This window comes from Lipotes vexillifer, unplaced genomic scaffold (genome assembly GCF_000442215.2).
Source record: "Lipotes vexillifer unplaced genomic scaffold, Lipotes_vexillifer_v1.1 scaffold433, whole genome shotgun sequence".
Lineage (NCBI taxonomy): Eukaryota > Metazoa > Chordata > Mammalia > Artiodactyla > Lipotidae > Lipotes > Lipotes vexillifer.
The window spans coordinates 1,842,983-1,865,016 of NW_006774285.1; the positions used below are offsets into that span (position 1 = coordinate 1,842,983).

Below are 22,034 nucleotides of genomic sequence, written 5' to 3' on the forward strand. Positions count from 1 at the left end.
TACGTAGCTATAATTCCATTATCACACCTGATAAAAGGAACAGTATTTTATTGGTATCATCTGATACCTTCTACTGATATGTCTCAGAAATATCTTTTTGTAGTTGGTTGGTTTGACTAGGATTCAAATAAGGAGTAGACATTTGATTGTTAAGTTTTCCAGGTCTCTCTTTTAATCCTCTTCCTCCTTTTATGACATTGACTTGGTTGGAGAAACTAGGTCAGGTGTTTCTATAGAATGTCCCACATTATGGATTTTCTCAATTTGTCATGTATTTTAACTTGTTCTTCTGGTGTCATTTAACTTCTTTTATCCCTTGCATTTCTGTAAATGGAAGGTAGCTCTAGAGCCATGTCCACTAATACTAGCTATGTTTGTAACCACTAGTCACTATTTAAATTTATTTATTTACTTGGCCACACTACTCGGCATGCAGGATCTTAGTTCCTGGACCAGGGATCGAACTCATGCCCCCTGCAGTGGAAGCATGGAGTCTTAACCACTGGACCACCAGGGAAGTCCCTGTGGCTATTTAAATTCAAAGTAACTGGATTTAAATAAAAATTTAGCCCCTCCATTGCACAAGTCACATTTCTAGTTCTTAGTAGCCACATATAGAACATTTCTATCATCACAGAAAGTTATTTTGGACACTGCTGATCTAGAGGCTTAATTAGGTTCAGGTTTAATATTTTTGGCGAGAATACTACATAGGCAGTGCTGTGTTGCTTTGTATGGTGTCACATCAGAAGAGACATATGCCCGGTTATCCCACTTTTAATAATGTTAAAACTAAGAAGGTGGGGATCAGCCTGATGCCTTCATTGTAAAGTTCTAATCATGTTTACTATGAATAAAGACAGGTTTTCTTCTTCTTTTGAAATCTCTGATCTCTTTTTTTTTTTTCTTGACTTGTTGCATTGGCTAAGACTTTCAATAAAATTGTTGAAAAGAAATGTTGAGAGTTAATACTCTTGCTTTGTTCCTAGTCTTAGGGAGAAAATATTTAGTCTTCCATCATTAAGTATGATGTTAGTTGTAGTTTTTCATAGACGTCCTTCATTGGACTAAGTTCTAATACTTGCTGCATCTTTTTATATGAATAGGTGTTGAATTTTGTCATGTTTTTCTATATTTATTGAGATAATCATATGGTTTTCTGTTTTATTCTGTTATGTGATGAATAATATTGGTTTTTTTCTTGTGAATGTTACACCTTACATTCGTGGGACAAATTCCATTTGGTTATGATGTATTCTCAGTTTATATATTACTCATTTGTTCATTTTGTTAATGATTTACATCTGTTCTCAAGGAATATTGTTCTGTGATTTCCTTTTCTTATGATGTCTTTGGTTTTGGTGTCAGAGTAATGATGGATTTCTCCTGTGTCCTTTTGACATAACTGCAGTTTTCTTTGATAACTTTCATGCTTTTTTTCCCCTCCTGTACAATAAGAGGTCCCAGGCTCTGTACAAAAGGGTGTCTCAGCATGTTCCCTCAGTAGAGAGGGTTCTTTGAAAAAGTGCCTGCCACTGCTTTTTAATAGTCTTTCAGGTTACCTCTGATATAACAAAACCATTAATAAAGTATATTGTAAAAAGAAAACAAACAAAAAAACCTAATGAATACTTAATGCTTTAACTCCAAATCCCTGCAAATTTTTTTTCTAGTTTTTTACTTAAAAAGTATTTTATAAACATTAATATCAGTTGAATTTGGAAATCTCCAAGTGCACAGTATTTTTACTGCACTGAAAGAAATCTTAAACTTTGAATAAAATTATTAGATTTTAAGGTATATAGTTTTAAATTCTTCAATTTAAAATTGCTTCACATCATGAGGAATAAATTCTTTTGGGTACTTCCTTTTCTTTTTCCTTTCCAGTCAGCTTATTCTTTCTGTATTGGTAAGCCTTGGGAGAAGGAAGGTAGGTATGGTATGGGGCATCAACCAGTCAATTCCAGAACTATCCAGATGGAGATAACTACAGTCTTGATTGATCTAACTTCAGTCCAGTAGAGTAAGTTTCCTAGCTCGTTGCTGTAGGATCGTAGATGATGACTGAGCTCAGCCAAGCTGTTGACATTGATTTATAACAATTACTAATGGTAAAATATCAGGTACATTCATAAATGAATAAATTTGAGGACATTTTATACCTTTTTATATTAAAATAACTAGAATCTTATCTCTGTATTCAGATACTAAGATATTTAGATTATGTAAGGCAGGTCATCTTTGGCTATCGATCACATGTTAAATGAGGATGAGAGATTGGCTTTTATGAAGCTTTCTGCATGCTCTTAGTTTTAGGCCACTGAACAAAGTATTTTTTTTTTCTATGTAAATTCAAATAATTTTACTTTTAGGATTATGTGTGAAAAACAAATGACATCCAAAATTTCTAATGCTGTTAACTTGTATACTCTGATATAATAGTTATACTATAAATAAACCTTTCTTTTAACTTTTCAGGCACAAAAATCTCAAACCAAGAAATCCTGGACAACAAGGACAGGCACCAACTTTAAGTCAGCAACAACAAGTACTTCCAAAGCACAAGACCAATGAAAAGCAAGAAAAGAGTGAAAAACCACAAAAACGCCCCTTGACTCCTTTTCACCATCGTGTATCTGTTAGCGATGATGTTGGCATGGACACAGATTCAGCCAGCCAAAGACTTGTGATCTCTGCTCCAGACAGTCAAGTGAGATTTTCAAACATCCGAACTAATGATGTAGCAAAGACTCCTCAGATGCATGGCACTGAAATGGCAAATTCACCTCAGCCACCCCCACTTAGTCCTCACCCATGTGATGTGGTTGATGAAGGAGTGACTAAAACACCTTCAACTCCTCAAAGTCAACATTTTTATCAAATGCCAACACCGGATCCCTTGGTTCCTTCTAAACCAATTGAAGATAGGATAGACAGTTTATCCCAGTCTTTCCCAGCTCAATTCCAGGAAGCTGTAGAACCTACAATATATGTTGGTACAGCAGTAAACTTGGAAGAAGATGAAGCTAATATAGCCTGGAAGTATTACAAGGTCCCAAAGAAAAAAGATTTAGAGTTTTTACCACCTCAACTTCCAAGTGATAAATTCAAGGATGATCCAGTTGGACCTTTTGGACAGGAAAGTGTAACATCAGTTACAGAGTATGTATTTTTTTTAATAGTCACTATTATAATTTAAGGGTGGAAATGATGTAGGTTCTTAATAGTAGGACTCCAGAATGGTTTCAGGGTAGGATTTACAATAATAAATCCTTTGAGTATTTGAGTATTAATTTTGCATAATTTCTTTACTGTTTTTTCCTCAGGGGACCTCTTTATTATGAAATATTTTAGTCACAGAAAAGTGGAGAAAATAATAACATTTATCCATCAACAAACTTAAGAATTTTACGTACAGTTAGAACCCCTGTGTACTATTTTTCTTCCTCCATTCTTCCTTCCACTGTCCTGAATTTGGTATTTATCATTTCTATACATGTTTTTATTCATGTAGCTCTAGTTAATTCATTTTACTTGCTCTCTAGTATTTCTTTGTTATGAATATGCCATAATTTATCTACTCTCTTGAGATGGACATGTTGGTTATTTTCAATTTTTCACAAAGGATGTAGCAGTGAACTTTTTTGTACACATTTCCTTGTATACTTATATACATAAGAATTCCTCTAGGGAATACAGCAAAAAGTGGAATTGCTGGGCCATGGGGTATGTCGATATTCAACATGAAGGGTTGTTGCCAAGTTACTCTCCAAGCTATACTAGTTTACACCCTCATCAACCAGCAGAGTGTGGGAATAGCTGTTCTACATTTTCCTCAGTACTTGGTATTATGAGACTTTTAATTTGGCTAATCTGCTGCATGCAGAATGGCCTATTATTGTCTTACTATGTTTTAGATTCCTAGTGAGGTTAAGCATCACTTAAAGTGTTTACAGGCCTGTATATCATATGTTTTAGTCTATTTTCGTTTCTTTTTTTTCCTGATTTATTCTTTTCATATTCTGGTTATTAATCTTATATTAATTATATGTGCCTCAGATATCATTTTTAGTCCATTTTTTTTTTCTTTTCTGTTCCTCCTAATTATTCTTTGTATATTCTGGCTATCAATCTTGTATTAGTTATATGTGCTACAGATATCTTCCTCTGTTCTGTGGTTTGCCGCCTTTGTCCACAATATATATGACATACTTTGGGGCAGAAATAGGTTTTTTTTCAGGTCTCCCTTTACTTTCTGTGTTGTTCTGATTATATTTATTATCTGTCACACAAGCTTTTTGCATTTTTATCTATAGTGGGGTTTTAAAAAATTTTTATTGGAGTATTAGTTTACAGTGTTATGTTGGTTTCAGGTGTAAAGCAAAGTGAATCAGTTACAGTGTTTTTTTTAAAGGTGAAGTCAACCAACCATTATATTCATTTTACCGTTATATTCATTAAAACTGTCTACCTATTTATTAATGCAAGGCCAAGTAGTTTGCAAAGATTACATTTCCTTCTCTATCAGTCTTTCAAACTTTTAGGGTCTTTAGCTTAGAATGTTGAAATTTCGCAAGAATATGTGTATACATAGTGTTCTTTTATTCAGTCCTTGTACTGAACTTTTGAGGAAGGCTGGTTCAATTTGAAGTCTTTTTTGTCCCGTCACTGGGAAGTTTCTCTTTTCTTGGAAAATATCTCCATTTTTTTCCCCCCGTTCTCTGCAGAACCTCTAGAATTCAGATGTTGAACTTCTGTATTTTCTCTCATTTTCCATCTTTTTTTCCTGAGGGGATTCCTCAACTTCTAGCCCTTTTCTTAAAGTCTTAATATTTGTTTCTCATGGTTTTTTAATTTCTAAGCTTTTTTTTTTTTAAATAGCAACCCCTTGTTTAATGTCCTGTAACTTTTTTTCCTTTAGAATTACTTTATTTGAGTCTTTTTCTTTACTGTACTGATTCTCATCATATTTCTTCTTACTGTTTGATCTTACACATTTTAGAATGAGGGAATGAATAGATGAGCTGATTGGAAATTTTGTGTATAAAGGCAGAGCCTTGTTGATTGGCAGGACTTAGCTCACTCAACAAATATTTTAGAATGAACTGTGTATCAGTTCCAGAAACTTTGCTTTATGGTAATGGGGTAGGGGATATTTAGGAGGGGAGGCCTTGTACCTAAACTTCCAGGATGAAAAGGATCTTGTGCCTTCACCAGGTAGTTTATTCATTTTTCTTAGAAAAGGAACCCTTTCAGGACTGGGGGGCAGGGGCAGGGGAATAAATCAGGAGTTTGGGATTAACGTATACACGCTACTATATATAAAATAGATAAACAAGGACCTGCTGTATAGCACAGGGAACTATATTACAATATCTTGTAATAACCTATAATGGAAAAGAATCTGAAAAAGAATGTATATATACACACACAAAACAGAATCACTTTGCTGTACACCTGAAACACACAACATTGTAAATAAACTATACTTTGATTTTTTAAATGGTTATAAAAAAAATAGGAACACCCTGTTTCTCCTTTTTCAGCTTTTTTTCATTTCTGTCTAGAGATGTAAGTCCAGATTTTCTCTGGTTTTTAGGCAGTTTGGCTCTCCTGTTGTTTATATAGTTTGCCCTTAGCCCCCTCTTGCGTATTGTAAGCCATGAACTTTCTCTGCTGTGTTTCGTTGATTTTGAGCTTCCCTGACACTAAGTAAAATTCCTGATATATTTATAGCTTCTTTCTCATTTTCCCTACTGTTAGAGATGTATTTTCTTTTAAAATTCCTTGGTTATTATTTTAGTAGACAAACCCGTGTGCTTCATCTAGCACTTTGAATCTTAAAAGCATTCTAGTATGACTTTTTTTAAAATGAAAATTAATCTGGACTTGAAATTGAGGGACTTCAGAATACCCTTATGATCATGGAAGATGACTAACTTAGTTAATAAGTCAGCAGATTTCTCGAAAGCGAATGATGTCTTGGAAACAAGGCTTAAAAGGTCTTAATCTGTGCTGGATGTAATATAAAAATCCAAGCTAACTTCAACTCTTGCCTGAAACTGTTGGTCTCCTTGATTCTATACTTCTCTTTATGTAGTCTCTATACAGCAGTCAGAGTGATCATTGTAAGTTAAATATGTTACTCATTTGCTTAAAACTCTTCATATTTAGAATAAAATCCATACTCTTTCTCTTTACTTGTATTTACTGCTCTCCTGTTTGCTTCCTGATTTAACCACACCAGCTTTCTTGCTATTCCTTCAAAAAAGTTAAGGTCATTCTTCATGGCCTTTAGAATTGCATTACGGGGTTGAACTCAAAAGTTACCTTCTCAGGAGGTATTTCCTTGACCACAGTACCTAAATTGTGACCTCTCTTTAATCCCCAAGTCACAACCTATCCTGTGTACTACTTTCATTTTCTCCATATATATAGTTATCTGAAATTATATATTTGTTAATGGTCTCTTCCCTATTAGAATGTAAGCTCTATGAGGGCAAGGACTTGGTCTTGTGCACTACTATGTTCTTCCAACTTACATGCACGCACGCACACACGCACGCATGCCTTCCCAGAACAATCCTAGGCACATAGACATTCAGCAAATGTTGGATGAATGAAATGACAGTATGGTCCTAGATTACTTTATGATTTTAAAACATTTCTTTCTAGGTGTTATATTTTCTTATTTAATGTATGTAAAAATGTAGTGATGTAAATATTTTCAGTTTTAAGAACTTTAAGAGTGAGTTTTTATGGACATATTATATTCATTGGGTTTAAGAATTCTAGCCATAACTTTATTTAGTGTATTGGCTGCTTGTGTGCATGAGCATCTGTAAGTGAAATGAAGGTCTCTTAGAGGTTAATACAGCTTAACCTTAAGAGTCGGTTCTAAAAGTACTTTGGCATTTTTCTCATTGAATAAGAATGAGAAAGAAACATAATGTATGCTGAGTAGAATGGTTCTGGGTCATGATTATGTAAATTAAGAAAAATACATGCCTCTACCTGTTCCTGGTCACCATCCTTTTCTGCCTCATAAAAAGAAGACAAAAAAGATTGAATAGAGGTTTTTTTGTTTTTAAAGTTGAATATGAATACAGTTTTGGTTATGCTAGTTACTAAAATGTGTGTTGTGTCACAAATTACTTGTAGATAGAATCCTTGTTTTCGTATTATAATACTAGATTAGAATAGGGTAGATATCACAGAAGGTCAACCATCAGAGTCCTCGCTGCTATATGAACTGAGAAATATTTGTGGAATACACCGGTTTTATACTTGGTAGGTTAGAAGTTTTGGTCTTACGTTTTAATCATCTAGATGATTTTATTTTATCTTCCTGAAGTTACTGGCAGTAGTTCTCAATTGGAGCAGTTTCTGGCCGCTTCCCACCCCCCCACCCCCAGGTGACATTTGGCAATGACTAGAGACATTTTGGTTGTCACAGCTGGGTGTGTGCTACTGACATCTGGTAGGTAGAGGCCAGGGATGCTGCTAAATATCTTACAGTGTATAAGACTGTCCCCCGTAACAAGGAATTTTGCAGCCCAAAATGTTAGTAATGTTGAGGTGCTTTAATGTTACAAATAACTTACTCTAGAGTTCAAGTTTCTGTTAAAAGTTATTAAATTAGATATGCCAAACATGTTTAATGATTAAGTTTCACTAGGGAGCTCTCTCCCATACTGCTTTAGTCTCCCCAAACCACAGTAAAATACCTGGCATGGTCTTCAGTGTTCGTGTTACGCTAAAACAAAAGTTATTTTTTCTCATAGTTAAAAAGATCTTGTTGGAATAGCTTATTAATTCAAGTATCTGCTCTTAATATTATTTGAGATGGGATATCATGTGAGGGTCAGTCATCTCCTTGTGGCAAGTTGGCAAAGCCAGTGACAAAGTCAGATGATGTCCCTTGTCATTAAAAATAAATTCTAAGAATTACTATTATGCTTTCTTAATGTCATTTAAACAATCTTAAATTCTTTGTAGAAGCATTCTGTATTTTTAAAGATATAATATGATGAAACATATTTCTGGTAATAAGAGTAATCCATTCAAAAACCTGGTTTGTTTTATATAAAAAAATTTGTGAATTTGTGTTACCCAGTCATTGTAAATTTCTATTATCTTTTTCCATGCTTTGAGTTTTGAAAATGTTTTAAAATATATAGCATTTAATTTTAATGAGGTTAATTAGAGGGCTGTTGCAACTCCTATATTTTTTATCCTTTCTTAGGAAGATTATCTTTTTTTTTTAATTCATACTCCTCAAAGATGCACTTTTTCAGTTTGAATAAAACTGAAATTTCTATAATATACAAGATACTGTAAGGCACTGTTGGGGTATAAGGTAAATTTGGGTCCTGGCCCTAAATGAAATTGTAGTCTAATGGAAAATAGCATTAAATTCTCTGACACAGCTATATATATATAAGATATAGTAGGGATGCAGAGCCAGAGTGGAGAATAATTCCATTTATGGAGATCAGAAGCTTTATGTAGTTTTGTATGGATAGATTATAGGGTGCTGCTTAGTGGTTTGATGTGTTATGGTGAGAAATGAGACCTAAAGAGTGGGGTTAGGTTATATAATGGAGTGGCAAAATATTATTTATAAGGTGATACAGGGGCCTCATTAGGAAATTAGAAAGACATGGTAGGGATGGAGGGATTTTATAGAGGTTGTGGAGTAGACTAAAGAACTTTATGGCCAATTAGATATATAATGCAGAGGGACAAGAATGCATCAGTAGAAATTTAAAAATGGTTTCTTTATAGTAGTTGACGTCTACAGATGTGTGCCTTTTTAGAAAATTATGGAGGAGAAATTTAGACCTTTGTTTTATTTATGTTAAGTGACAACTCAGTTTCCATTTGGCATAAATAAATGAAGTTTTCCATTGATTGGTATTAAGGGGTGGGCACTAGGCTTTCATAATAGGTAGATAAAAAGAGGTACTCTTTTTCAGTTTTAGATGGTGGTGGCTGCTTAACTAGTGCAGAGAAATTACTTCATCATTTCTAAGCATTTCCTTTATTCTTAGACTTCATGTGCAGCAGTCGATGCCAGATTTTTTAGCAACTACTTTAAAGCAAATTTCCTTTTCTAATTTGTTAGAATTTATTTGGAGGGGAGAGAGAGAGGTTGGGGGTGGAGTATAGCATATCTCCCACACAAGATATACACATCTGTGGCAAATATCTTTATTTTCTTTTTGCTTCTAATTATTTTTAGTTTCTTTATTAGTTAATGATAATGTCTATTTTAGAATAGTGGCTTAAGGCCTTGTAAGTTTTAAAGAAAGCAAAATTTCTGCCAGGAAACATTACAGTTGTTTTTAAATATATTTTTTCAAGGGTCTAGCACTTAGTTTTAGTAGAATTTGTGCCAGCCTTAAACAGTCTGTAACTCTTGATTCAGAAGGAACCTTTCTAAACCCTGAACAAAGAACTGTACTTGAGCATAGTTCTTATTATGTCTTCTTCAGTATAAAAAATACATCATGATATCTTAACCGTAATATCCCTCAATAGAACTAGCTCTTACGTTGTATATAATATGTATATACCAGATTTTTGTTGTATGTATCCAGTTATATAATGCATTATTTTATCTCTAAAAGATAGTTTCCAATTTTTGTTTCATAGAAGTCTATGATGAAATAAACTTGTTTTGATTTATTGTATTCTAAATCTTTTAAGATTTTTTTCTTTTTAAGATTTTTTTTCTTTAAGTCTTCCTTATTTGATATTTTAATGCAATAAAGCTATACTTTTGACAGCTAGCTTGACTCAGTTTAAGGACTGGTTATGAATATTGGAGATGGTACTGGAAAAGTTACTATTAAAATTTTTTTGAGATTTATTGAATTCATTTCTTCATTAACATTTCCTGAACTGTAGCTTATCTCCTGTAATTGCCAATTCTAAAATATTGTCACACCTTGTCTAGAAGAATTTTTATTGAATAAAGGCATAAAAGCATATGCCATAGGCCATGTTAAATTCTCTACAAGTACATTTTAGGATAGTATGTAACTGTCACAGTGAGAGGAAGGAGATATAGTTAATGAATAATATAAAAGTAATTTCAGTTTGCTATGGGCATTGCAAAGCTTCCTGTTCATGGCTGTACCTAATCATTCTTTTCCAGTTTGTCTGTATTTAGCTTTATATTTGATTGAAACTATCTCTGTAGTTAACTCTTTGGCTATATGTGAAAGTTCCTTTTAGAAAAGGAGAGGTGTGTTGTTCCTGTTCACAAAAAGTGTATGTATACTATACAGTTGGAGAGTGAAGAAATGCTAACTTGAGTTTTTAATCTGGCATCTCTTAAAAAAATAGCAATTTTAATTTCTATTTTTATCAGTTTTAAATATAGAAGGATGTGTAATGTAAATTTATATTTTTATTTTGACGATACTCTTGATATTATTGACTTCATTTAAATTCTTTGCATATCCCACTGTCTGTGAGAACCATTCAATAAAATAACAAAAAGTTGTCTTTAGGTATTGCATTTGATTTACTCATTTTTATTCCTAGTAGAGCCCTGTGCAGTGTAGGATTTTTCCTTTTAATGTTACTGCCTACTAGCTTAATAACTACTTGCATAAAGAGTGTGGCAGTTTTTATGCTTCTGCTAGAGGACAACTTAATATGAAAAACGGTTGTTTTATTCACCTCAATACAGAGTAGTCTTTCAGCTTAGTGACTGGGGTTGAGGGGGGTAGGTTCTTATACTTTTCGCCTATGAATAGTTATGTGAATTGGCATACTTAAAATCTTTCCAGCCCTAACTCTGCCACCATGTGACCATTTCTTTCAACATAATTTTCATATCAAGGAGAGCACACCCTCTGGTTCCTATTTTCATGATGTGATGTTAAGTATTAAATAAGAAAATATATGTCAAAATAGACGGAAGTGCTATTTTGAAAAGATTCACATTGATATCTGATAGACAATTCAGGAAACATTTAGGGTCTAATATGGTGAGGTACAAAGCTTCTTCTAAGAAATGAATGCTTATTCATTTATAGACCAGAACTATTCTAACAGGTAATTGTAGAATATAGCCCATTGACAGTTACGTTAGCACTATGTTCCTATGGAAGAAAGTTTTTGTAGACTTGGGATTTTAGTTTGGGGATAAATCTGAGGCACATTGAAATAACAGTGACATATATCATATTTGATAGCATGTTTAGAAAATGTCAGTTATTCTTTTGATGACCTCTGTTTCAACCTTAGTTTATAGGGTATAGAGTGCTTCTAGTGCTGGACATTGGTGAATAGATTAACAAGATACGATATCTCTGTCATTCAAAGAATTTATAAACTAGCAAATACCTTTATTGATTCCAAACCTTACTTCTCTTATGATTGTTTTGTCCTGATACTCAGGTCAGACAAGTAGCGGCAGCAGTATCACTTCCTAATGAATAAAGATGATTTATTTCAAAGTACAACATACTGTATTTTAGAATTATTAATGCAAACAGTATCTCAATCCTGTGTGGCTTTTAGATTTCATGTATTAATTTAGCAGGTATTTATTGAGCACCTATTATGTGCCAGGCACTCTTCTAGGCATTTGGGATAGTTCAGTAAACAAAGTTAAGATCCCTGACATTTAGAGGCTTATAGTCTAGTGGGAGTGACAGACAACCATGAACATAAGCAAATTATATAGTATATTAAGAGATAAATGCTATGGAGGGAAAAACAGAGCCCGGTAAGGGAGATCAATGTTGAGGCAGTGGGCATATTGCAATTTTAAATAAGATCTCGTAGATAAGGTGACATTTAAAGGCTTGAAGTGAGGGAGTTGGCCATGCAGATATTTGGAGGAAGAATGTTCCAGACAGAGAACAGCCAGAAGTGTGTCTGACCTGTTTGAGGAATATCAAGGAAGACCTTGGAAGAAGAGTAAGAGAGGGAGGAGTAGAATAACAGAAGATGAAGTTGGAGGGGAAAAGAGGAGACTGATCATGGAAAGCTTTGGTAGGATATTATAAGGACTTTGTTTTTTACTCAGGGTAAAATAGTCATTGCAGGATTTTGAGCGTTATCTGACTAGAAGCCTGGCTGCCATTATTATGGCAGCATGGGAATCTCAGCTTTGCACACCATAGAGAACATGAATTTGGGAGTCTAAAAGTGTCATAAACAAACCAAAAATGAATCATGTCTCTATTCCCACTCACCAAGCACCTTGGTCTTCAGAGATGGAAAAGTCCTGATGATTTCCAGGGTTCTGTGGTGCAGATCGGCTTCTTTTGTCTTCCCTCTCTAAGCCTTAGATTTCACCTTTCTTTGGTCTCTTTCCAATAGTTCATCTTTCTAACTTCAGTGTTGTCTTCTCGCTTGTTCTGTTGTCCTTTGTCATTTTATCGGATATTTTAGGACAGTATAAACATATATTTATCATTCACCATGGGAACCAAAAAACTAATAATTGATTTTCCAGCGTGATTAGTAAAAACCTCTGAGATACTTGCGCCGAAACTCTGTTTGACACTGTAAAACGTTTTGCTGGATTTATGGTAATAATGTTATTTTTATGAAACACAAGTCATGCTCTTAAGTTTTTTAAACTTAAAATATATCCACTCATGGCAGTAGGAAAAGGATAATCACTTTCATCGTAGAAAGGTATAAATTGTATAAAAGTAGTGTCTCACTGTATAGCCCACATTTTGAGAGTTTCTGTGCTGGAACAGTTTAGATTTGAATCCCTTTCAAGTGAATGGATTTGGACAAGTTAATGCAATTGAGGACTTGGGAACAGAGTGGATAACCAAAAGACAGCACATTTTGGTGGAAAGACTATGAGACCAGGATTTTAGCTCCATTTCTCTATTGCTAAATTTGATACTTCGGTAAATCACATAACTTTTCTATGCCTCAGTTTTTTCATTTGTAAAATGAAGGATTGAAAATTAGATCGTCTTTAAATAATTCTTTTTTTTTTAATAATTCTAAAAAGTTTATGATACTTAAGTCATTTTGGAAATCTGTTAAACTTTTATGGAGAATATGATTAATTTTCTTTTTTTTTTATGCAGGTTAATGGTGCAATGTAAGAAACCTTTAAAAGTTTCTGATGAATTAGTGCAGCAATATCAAATTAAAAATCAGTATCTTTCAGCAATAGCATCTGATTCAGAACAAGAACCTAAAATTGATCCATATGCATTTGTTGAAGGAGATGAGGAATTCCTTTTTCCTGATAAGAAAGATAGACAAAATAATGAGAGAGAAGCTGGAAAAAAACACAAGGTAAGAGAAATCAAAGTACACCAAAGTGTCACTGATGATCTGTAGCTCTGCATGTAGTACCACACTTGAATTCGGGGGAAAAAAAATTCATCATTTTAACTTAGAAAAACATTTTTTAAAAATAGGTAAATCAGGCACATTGTACACAATTTAAGAGCTTGTATGGGCTTGAAATTGTAGCTGGTCTCTGATAATGAAAAGATCTTTATTTTTTGTTGTAAAAGTTTTGAGGTTGGAGAAAGAGTGCATTAATTTCTGTTATATTGAAATCAGGACATTTAGGTAGACGAACTGTTTTGATTCTGAGTTAAACTATGCTGTAAGTGAATTACCAGTTTTCAAAAATGCAGTAAAATATACATCACTGAGTTTATAAAACACATGATATTTTGAATATGTGAATCAAGAACCTGTAGTGCCCCTGAAAGTAAAATGTTATGAGAATAAAGTGTGAGATGTACAGATACTTACTTGATTAAAATTTTAAAAATCAAATATTTGAGGATCTATTAAGGACACAGAAATCTATTAAGATAATTCTGCTAGATAAGAATTTTGCTGTAAATACAAAATTGGAAATTGAAAGCTGTAAAATTGCAAAAAGGACCCAATGTTTAATACAAAGAATTCATTTCACAAAGTTTTATTTAGCCTTACTGTGTGCCAGGTACTTGACATTTTGTTCTTCTGTAAATGTGAAAACAGTAGTATCTGGGAAAGCAGTAGGTATTGTAGAAAGAACATGGACTTTGGGATTTGGCAGATTTAGGTTGAAATCCCAGCTCCGCTACTTATCAGCTGTATTTCCTGGGTTATCTTTAGAACTATTTTTTGTCTGTAAAATGAGTGTACTACTTCCTTATCATATAGGTTAGTTGTGAGAGTTATTGATGTCTGTACTACACCCAGCAGAATGCTTGATACATAGCTACTCAATAGTTGGTATATTTTATTATTGGTAAAATATGTATTTCAGTCTAATGTGTAATATTGTATGCAGGTAGAAGATGTGCCATCTAGTGTAACAGTGTTATCACATGAAGAAGATGCTATGTCATTATTTAGTCCCTCTATCAAGCAAGGTAAAACTTTAATTTAATTTAATTTTATTTTTTTTTAATTTTATTTATTTATTTTTGGCTGTGTTGGGTCTTCGTTGTGGTGCGCGGGCTTCTCATTGCGGTGGCTTCTTCTCGCTGCGGAGCACGGGCTTTAGACGCACGGGCTTCAGTACTTGCAGCATGCAGGCTCTGTAGATGTGGCTCGCGGGCTCTAGAGCGCAGGCTCAGCAGTCGTGGCACACAGGCTTAAGTGCTCTGCAGCATGTGGGATCTTCCCGGACCAGGGATCAAACCCGTGTCCCCTGCATGGCAGGCGGATTCTTAACCACTGCGCCACCAGGGAAGTCCTAATTTTCTTTTTTAAAATACTGCATTCCAAGATTGTTACTCCAAAGTAATCTGACATTGTTGGACTTTTAGTGTTCCTTTTTGCATAATTCATATGTTTCATAGAAAGGGACCTATCTTAAAATGATGGATTTATTGTTTATCTTGTACTGGGAGAAGCGAGTTTAGGTGATAGAAATTCTGTTTTGAATTGTTGGAACGTCTTTCCTTTTATTTTTTTTTTAATTTTTATTTTTGGCTTCCTTGGGTCTTCATTGCTGTGCATGGGCTTTTTCTAGTTGCGGTGAGTGGGGGCTGCTCCTTGTTGCGGCGCATAGGTCTCTCACTGTAGTGGCTTCTCTGTTGTCAAGTATGGGCTCTAGGTGCTTGGGCTTCAGTAGTTGTGGCAGGCGGGCTTAGTTGCTCTGCAGCATGTGGGATCTTCCTGGACCAGGGATCGAACCTGTGTCCCTTACATTGGCAGGCGGATTCTTAACCACTGTGCCACTAGGGAAGTCCCTCCCTTTTTAACAAATAAAAATAATTTTCAGCTGTAAAATGAGGAGATAGTATAAGATCATCGCCTGAGATCTCTCTCAGATCTAAAAACGCAATTTATGAATTAGACTTTACTGTTATTTGGTTGTCCTTTTTACCCCTCTCCCCAGGTTAGAAGAACTGTTGCTGAGGTCATTAATTTAACAAATATTTATTGAGCACATGTTATGTGTAGGCACTTTTCTCGGCACTGGAGATACAGTGGTGAAGACTCCACTTTGAAAGTGTCTGACTTGTGCTACTTGTGAATAGAATAGAGAGACATGATATATTAGTTCTTTTACAAGATCTGTTTAATTTTTGATGGAGGCAGATGAAGTTGTCCTTTGGCATGTGTCTTTTAGGGGCAAAGTTTTGTTTCAGTATTTGGAATAAATAGAGAAGGTCACTCAGGCTCTGTGCAACCAAAAACAGGAATAAGAAAAAAAGGTCATCTGAATAAGGAAGAGATGGTCTTTCATGAAATAAATTTAGTGGTCAGTGATTCTAAGTAGCTTAAAGTGAGTTAACAATTTGGGTTTTTTAGCCTGTTTACCTACCCTAGGATATAGGAAATGTGTAATTGTCCCTGTGGTGTGGCTTTCTCAAAATGTGGACCATCTGCCACATTCTGGAGCATGTTTTGCGGTGAAACTGGGAAATCTTGGTTTTTAATAAATATCCTAGATGATTTTTACACACTCTAAAAATTTCAGAACTACTGCTTTAGTGAATCTTTAGGACAATGTGCAGAGGCACTTGGAAAGTGACTTTCACCTTTCTGAAAGGGAGAGCTATTTCAAGTTGTTTAACCATTCTGAGGATGCTTTGGAAGGTTTATACACCAAATTGCTTTTTTTTTTTTCTTGTGTGGGAATGTAAGAGGAATTTAACTTTCATTTGTATTTTTATTTTTTCTAAAGTAGTCATTTTTTTCACTAAAACTGGGGAAGAAGAAAAAAGGAAAAAATTTTAGAACTGAAATGAAACTTAACTAAGAGGTACTTAAGTGAGTACTTAAGTGCCTGGCACTGGGCAAAAGTGCTTTATCACATTTAATTCTTGTCATACTGTTAGTGTTAGGGTTGGGATTCAAATTAATAGTCTGTCTGACTCAAGAGCCAGAGAACTTAATTAATCTGTGCTTCCTTTATATTTCAGGAAGATAGAAAAATTAAATGTGTGTGTGTTTAATTCTGTTGTCCTGATAGTGTTTATGTTTTTATTTGACATATTATTAATATAGATTACTTAGCTATGTTATGGATTACATAGCCTTTGGTGAGCTTCCTGGGGAAGGTATGACCATATATTTAAAAGTTTATTTCTATGAAAATAAATGGCTAAATTTTAAACAAGTCACCATTTGTTATTGCATAACACCCTTATAAAGTTATATGTCTAGCTTAAATAAATAGAATAATACTCATTTGGTCAGTAGTAGAATTTTTGATTTTTTTTTTCTGGTTGACATATGTAGATGCTCCACGCCCTACTAGTCATGCCCGTCCTCCATCAACCAGTTTGATTTATGACTCAGACCTGGCTGTCTCTTATACTGACCTTGATAATCTTTTTAATTCTGATGAAGATGAACTGACAGTGAGTATCTTATTAATGATTACAATTATAATTTGTTTTCCTTGATTTTATATAAGTTTATTTTTCAGAAGTGATATGTGACTTGAATACTATGTTTTAGCCCTGAGCAATAGGATATATTTTGGAAGAAAATTTCTTTAATTGGTGTCCTTTTTTAACCTCATGTTTGAGCCTTTTTTGTCTTTTTTTCTGGCTGCACCGCCTGGCTTGCAGGATCCCAACCAGGTATTGAACCCAAGCCCTCGGCAGTGAAAGCACAGAGTCCTAACCACTGGACCGCCGGGGAATTCCCTGAGCGTTCTTGATATAATGTCACCTATAAACTTTGAGGGTTTTTTTTCTTTATTTTTTGTCTTTGAAGGACATGTATAATTAAGCTTAATTTGAGCTCTGCCATATGTTCTTTTTCTCCAGTCCTTAAGAAGCAGAATTATTATTATTTTTTTAATAACTAGAATTATGACATAACATTATACCAGAACATATAAGATTTTTAGAAATTTCATGTAATGTCTGAAACATTTATATTAACATACTTCCAAACAAATAAACCAAAGAAAGTTTAGTATTAGTTGTTTTTTTTGTTTTTGTTTTTGTTTTTTTTTTTTGCGGTACGCGGGCCTCTCACTGTTGTGGCCTCTCCCGTTGCGGAGCACAGGCTCCGGCCACGCAGGCTCAGCGGCCATGGCTCACTGGCCTAGCCACTCCGCGGCATGTGGGATCTTCCCGGACCGGGGCACGAACCCGTGTCCCCTGCATCGGCAGGCGGACTCTCAACCACTGCGCCACCAGGGAAGCCTGTATTAGTTGTTTTTTGTTTGTTTGTTTGTACTGCAGATTCTTATTAGTCATCAATTTTATACACATCAGTGTATACATGTCAATCCCAGTCGCCCAATTCAGCACACCACCATCTCCACCCCACCACGGTTTTCCCCCCTTGGTGTCCATGTTTCTTCTCTACATCTGTGTCTCAGTTTCTGCCCTGCAAACCGGTTCATCTGTACCATTTTTCTCGGTTCCACATACATAGGTTAATATACGATATTTCTTTTTCTCTTTCTGACTTACTTCACTCTGTATGACAGTCTCTAGATGCATCCACGTCTCAACAAATGACTCAGTTTCGAGGAAGCAGAATTATTAACCTAATCTTTGATCCTCTAGTTTTAGAAATGACCGAAAAATTGACTCAATTAGAGAATAATAAGTAATTCACATTAAAGTCATATGCCTTGTCAATTTGTTAAGGAATACTACTTCTTTTGAATTTGTTTGGCTTCACAGCCATTATTATAAGACACCTACATACTATAATAATGAAAGAGGAAGAAAAAGTAATACTTAATCTTTAACACCCATTTGCAGGGAAAGGTGAAGATAAAAGAAATTAAAGCTTAAAATGAGATTCCCTAGAATGTCAAGTCTCTGGCAAATTAATGAATTGGGTGCTGCATTATAAAAGGGAATTCCTTTTTCATCTGCATAAAGGTAGCTTGGAAACTTCTATAGTACATTTGGTCTCTTCAATTCAGTGACATAAAGCAGATATCACTATACATAAACTTTTATTCCACATCCTGTAATATAGTATATTTTAGGTGAAAAAACCCCGAATACTTTGATACTTTTGTACTTTCTCTACCATTCACGTATCAGCAGTGGCTCTTCTGAGGTCAAAGGTTGTAATCAGAGCTCAGTCTACATATCTAAGACAAGGTGGCTAACAGGAGACAAGGAACCAAGTTGTCAGCTCTGACAACACTGGTGACAGATAGAGATTGTAAAACTTGTTTTGTTCAATGTATTAAAACTACCTTGAGTTAGGGATCCTATTGCTTTGTCGTATGAGATCTTTCTGAAGTTTTGCTTAGTTTTACCTGTTGTAGCGTTTTTGCAGGGCAAGAAGATTATTAAACAAGGTAAAAGTGTAAACAAGAATTTGGAGAGGTGATTGATTATATAAGAATCTTTAATGTCTTTTATTAAAAGGGACAAATGCTTTATGAGTATCTTTTACTAAGAGTCAATTCTGATGTTAATTACAAACCCTTATAGTAGGTTTTCTTACCTTTTTTTTTTAATGGGTTTTAAGTAATAGGTTGTTCTATGTATTTTGAAAGTATTGGTCATTTTCTTGAAGGAACTTTTTCCTCTGTTATTTGGAGCATTATCAAATCAGTAGAAAAACTAATCTGGGTTATTGATTACCTAAAATGTGTTTTATATCTTTAAATTATTTTGTATCTTTAAATTGTATCTCGTATATATTTGGCTCTAGCACAAATGGGCTCTACTTTCAAGTTACATCTGAATGATTACTATCTTGATCACATTGGATTTAAATTTCAGAGCAATATGTGTTTGTGTGTGTTTTTTAATAGCCTGGATCTAAAAAATCGGCGAATGGATCAGATGATAAATCCAGCTGCAAGGAATCAAAGACAGGAAATCTGGACCCATTATCTTGCATAAGTAAGCTTCCCAAATGTGTGTTCCAGATAAATCTGCAAACTTAATCTCAACAAAGTTCTCCACCACTTTGTTTTAAGCACAGAGTAACTTCTTTTTAGTCTTATGTTAAAATGTGTGTTTTATTAAATATAGGCACTGCAGATCTTCATAAAATGTATCCTACACCACCATCATTGGAACAACATATTATGGGATTTTCCCCAATGAATATGAATAATAAAGAATATGGTAGTATGGATACAACACCTGGAGGAACTGTTCTAGAAGGAAATAGTTCTAGTATAGGAGCACAGTTCAAAATTGAGGTTGATGAAGGATTCTGTAGCCCAAAACCTTCTGAAATTAAAGTAAGTATTTTATTTTTCTAGAAAAATAATTCACTTCCTATATTTTTGTATAGAATTAGTTCATTGCTAGATTCAAAAATCCTTTCTTAGTGATTCTAATTTTGTTATTAACAAATTTGAATTATGGTGATACTATTAAGAATGCATTTAAGAAAAGAGTAGGATTACATTTACATTGTATTATTTTGTTTAAAGACAGGAAAAAAGGGCTAGAGTCAGTTTGTTGGGTTTTTTCCCTTGGAAAATAAGATGCTAAAAGCCATGGTCTTTATATTGTAGGATTTTTCTTATGTCTATAAGCCTGAAAATTGTCAAGTTCTAGTGGGATGTTCCATGTTTGCACCTCTAAAAACTCTACCAAGCCAGTGTCTGCCTACTATCAAATTGCCAGAAGAGTGTATTTACCGTCAGAGTTGGACTGTTGGAAAATTGGAATTGCTTCCTTCAGGGCCTACAATGCCATTCATCAAAGAGGGGTATGATTGAAATGTATAGTATTGGTATAGTGTATGAATGCTTATATAGCTTTAATTTTTTTCATAGAAGCACCTAGTGTGTTGGTACCTGGAAAAAAGATACTGGTTTTTGAAAGTTCTAAAAATCATTTTCTGATTAATAGCTTATAATGGTGTTTGTTCGATATGGTTAAAGTATTGGAACACTTAAGACCAATAAACTTTGTCTTTGGAAGCACCTTTTATTTTGGTCTGAAATCCTAATCACTCTCATTTGTACATTTGCCGTATTTCACACACTTTTAATATTTAAGTATCTCTGAAATTGGGGTGTCTTATGATTCGTAACATCTTAGAATTGCCATTGTCCTTTTTTTACACATAAATGTCTCTAAAATTGAGTTTGTTTTTTTTAAACAGTGGCACCTTAGAATCAATGAAATATGGGTATTTGTAGTACAAGAAATATATCGATAGTAATTGTGGATGTCTAGGTGTGGAAAAGTGTATACAAATTTTATAATGGAACTAGTTAGTTGGGTCTCACCCCACAACAATCACCTAGAGTGGATTTACTAACCAAAAATACATTTTAATTGTACTTGTAATTTTTGCACTAATCGTATTTTCATAATTTTTGTGTTATTGAAAAACGTTTGGGACATTTTTAGTTGTATTTCACATTACTAATATGTTCCTTTATGCATGTTTTTGATTCTCTTTTGCCCTGGTGACACTAGCGATGGAAGTACTATGGATCAAGAATATGGCCCTGCTTATACACCTCAAACTCATGCTTCTTTTGGGATGCCTCCTAGCAGTGCACCTCCTAGTAACAGTGGAGCAGGAATTCTTCCTTCTCCATCTACCCCTAGGTTTCCGACTCCAAGGACTCCAAGGACTCCAAGGACTCCTCGTGGAGCTGGTGGACCAGCTAGTGCTCAAGGTTCAGTCAAATATGAAAATTCAGACTTATATTCACCAGCTTCCACCCCATCCACGTGCAGACCCCTTAATTCTGTTGAACCTGCAACTGTTCCTTCCATCCCTGAAGCACACAGTCTTTATGTAAACCTCATTCTTTCAGAATCAGTTATGAATTTGTTTAAAGACTGTAACTTTGATAGTTGCTGTATCTGTGTCTGCAACATGAATATCAAGGGTGCTGATGTTGGAGTTTACATTCCAGATCCAACGCAGGAAGCACAGTATAGGTGTACCTGTGGCTTCAGTGCTGTCATGAACAGAAAATTTGGAAACAATTCAGGATTATTTCTTGAAGATGAACTAGATATCATAGGACGCAACACAGAATGTGGCAAAGAAGCAGAAAAACGTTTTGAAGCTCTCAGGGCTACTTCTGCTGAACATGTTAATGGAGGACTAAAGGAATCTGAAAAATTGCCTGATGAGTTGATATTATTGCTACAAGATCAGTGCACTAATTTATTTTCACCTTTTGGAGCTGCAGACCAAGATCCTTTTCCCAAAATTGGTGTAACTAACAACTGGGTACGTGTTGAAGAGCGGGACTGTTGCAATGACTGCTACCTTGCGTTAGAACATGGGCGTCAGTTCATGGATAACATGTCAGGAGGAAAAGTTGATGAAGCACTTGTGAAAAGTTCATGCTTACACCCCTGGTCCAAAAGAAATGGTAAGTATGCTAATGGAATAATTTTTCTCTTTATTTTCCTTTAGTTGTATGACTTTTCTTTCTTAGGAAAAGGTATTAAAGGCAGTTTCCCATGTAGCTGATAGAGACACTTAAATTTGGACTTAAAACTCCTTTAAGAATGATATTTTTAGGGCTTCCCTGGTGGCGCAGTGGTTGAGAGTCCGCCTGCCGATGCAGGGGACACGGGTTCGTGCCCCGGTCCGGGAGGATCCCACATGCCGCACAGTGGCTGGGCCCGTGAGCCATGGCCGCTGAGCCT

General features: G+C 34.8%; 1 protein-coding gene across 1 annotated transcript in view; it reads left to right on the forward strand.

The window, feature by feature from the left end:
• The window catches only part of LOC103091436 (mediator of RNA polymerase II transcription subunit 13), a gene marked incomplete at its 3' end in the record, with an annotated part of 58,055 nt that extends 36,297 nt beyond the window's left edge, over window positions 1-21,758 (forward strand). Inside the window, exons 9-16 of the mRNA XM_007449088.1 lie at window positions 2,479-3,162; window positions 13,080-13,293; window positions 14,294-14,375; window positions 16,699-16,820; window positions 19,205-19,295; window positions 19,428-19,642; window positions 19,922-20,118; window positions 20,838-21,758. Of these exons, the coding sequence (XP_007449150.1) occupies window positions 2,479-3,162; window positions 13,080-13,293; window positions 14,294-14,375; window positions 16,699-16,820; window positions 19,205-19,295; window positions 19,428-19,642; window positions 19,922-20,118; window positions 20,838-21,758 (2,526 nt within the window). The remainder of the gene's footprint in view (window positions 1-2,478; window positions 3,163-13,079; window positions 13,294-14,293; window positions 14,376-16,698; window positions 16,821-19,204; window positions 19,296-19,427; window positions 19,643-19,921; window positions 20,119-20,837) is intronic.
• Between the last annotated feature and the right edge of the window lie 276 nt (window positions 21,759-22,034).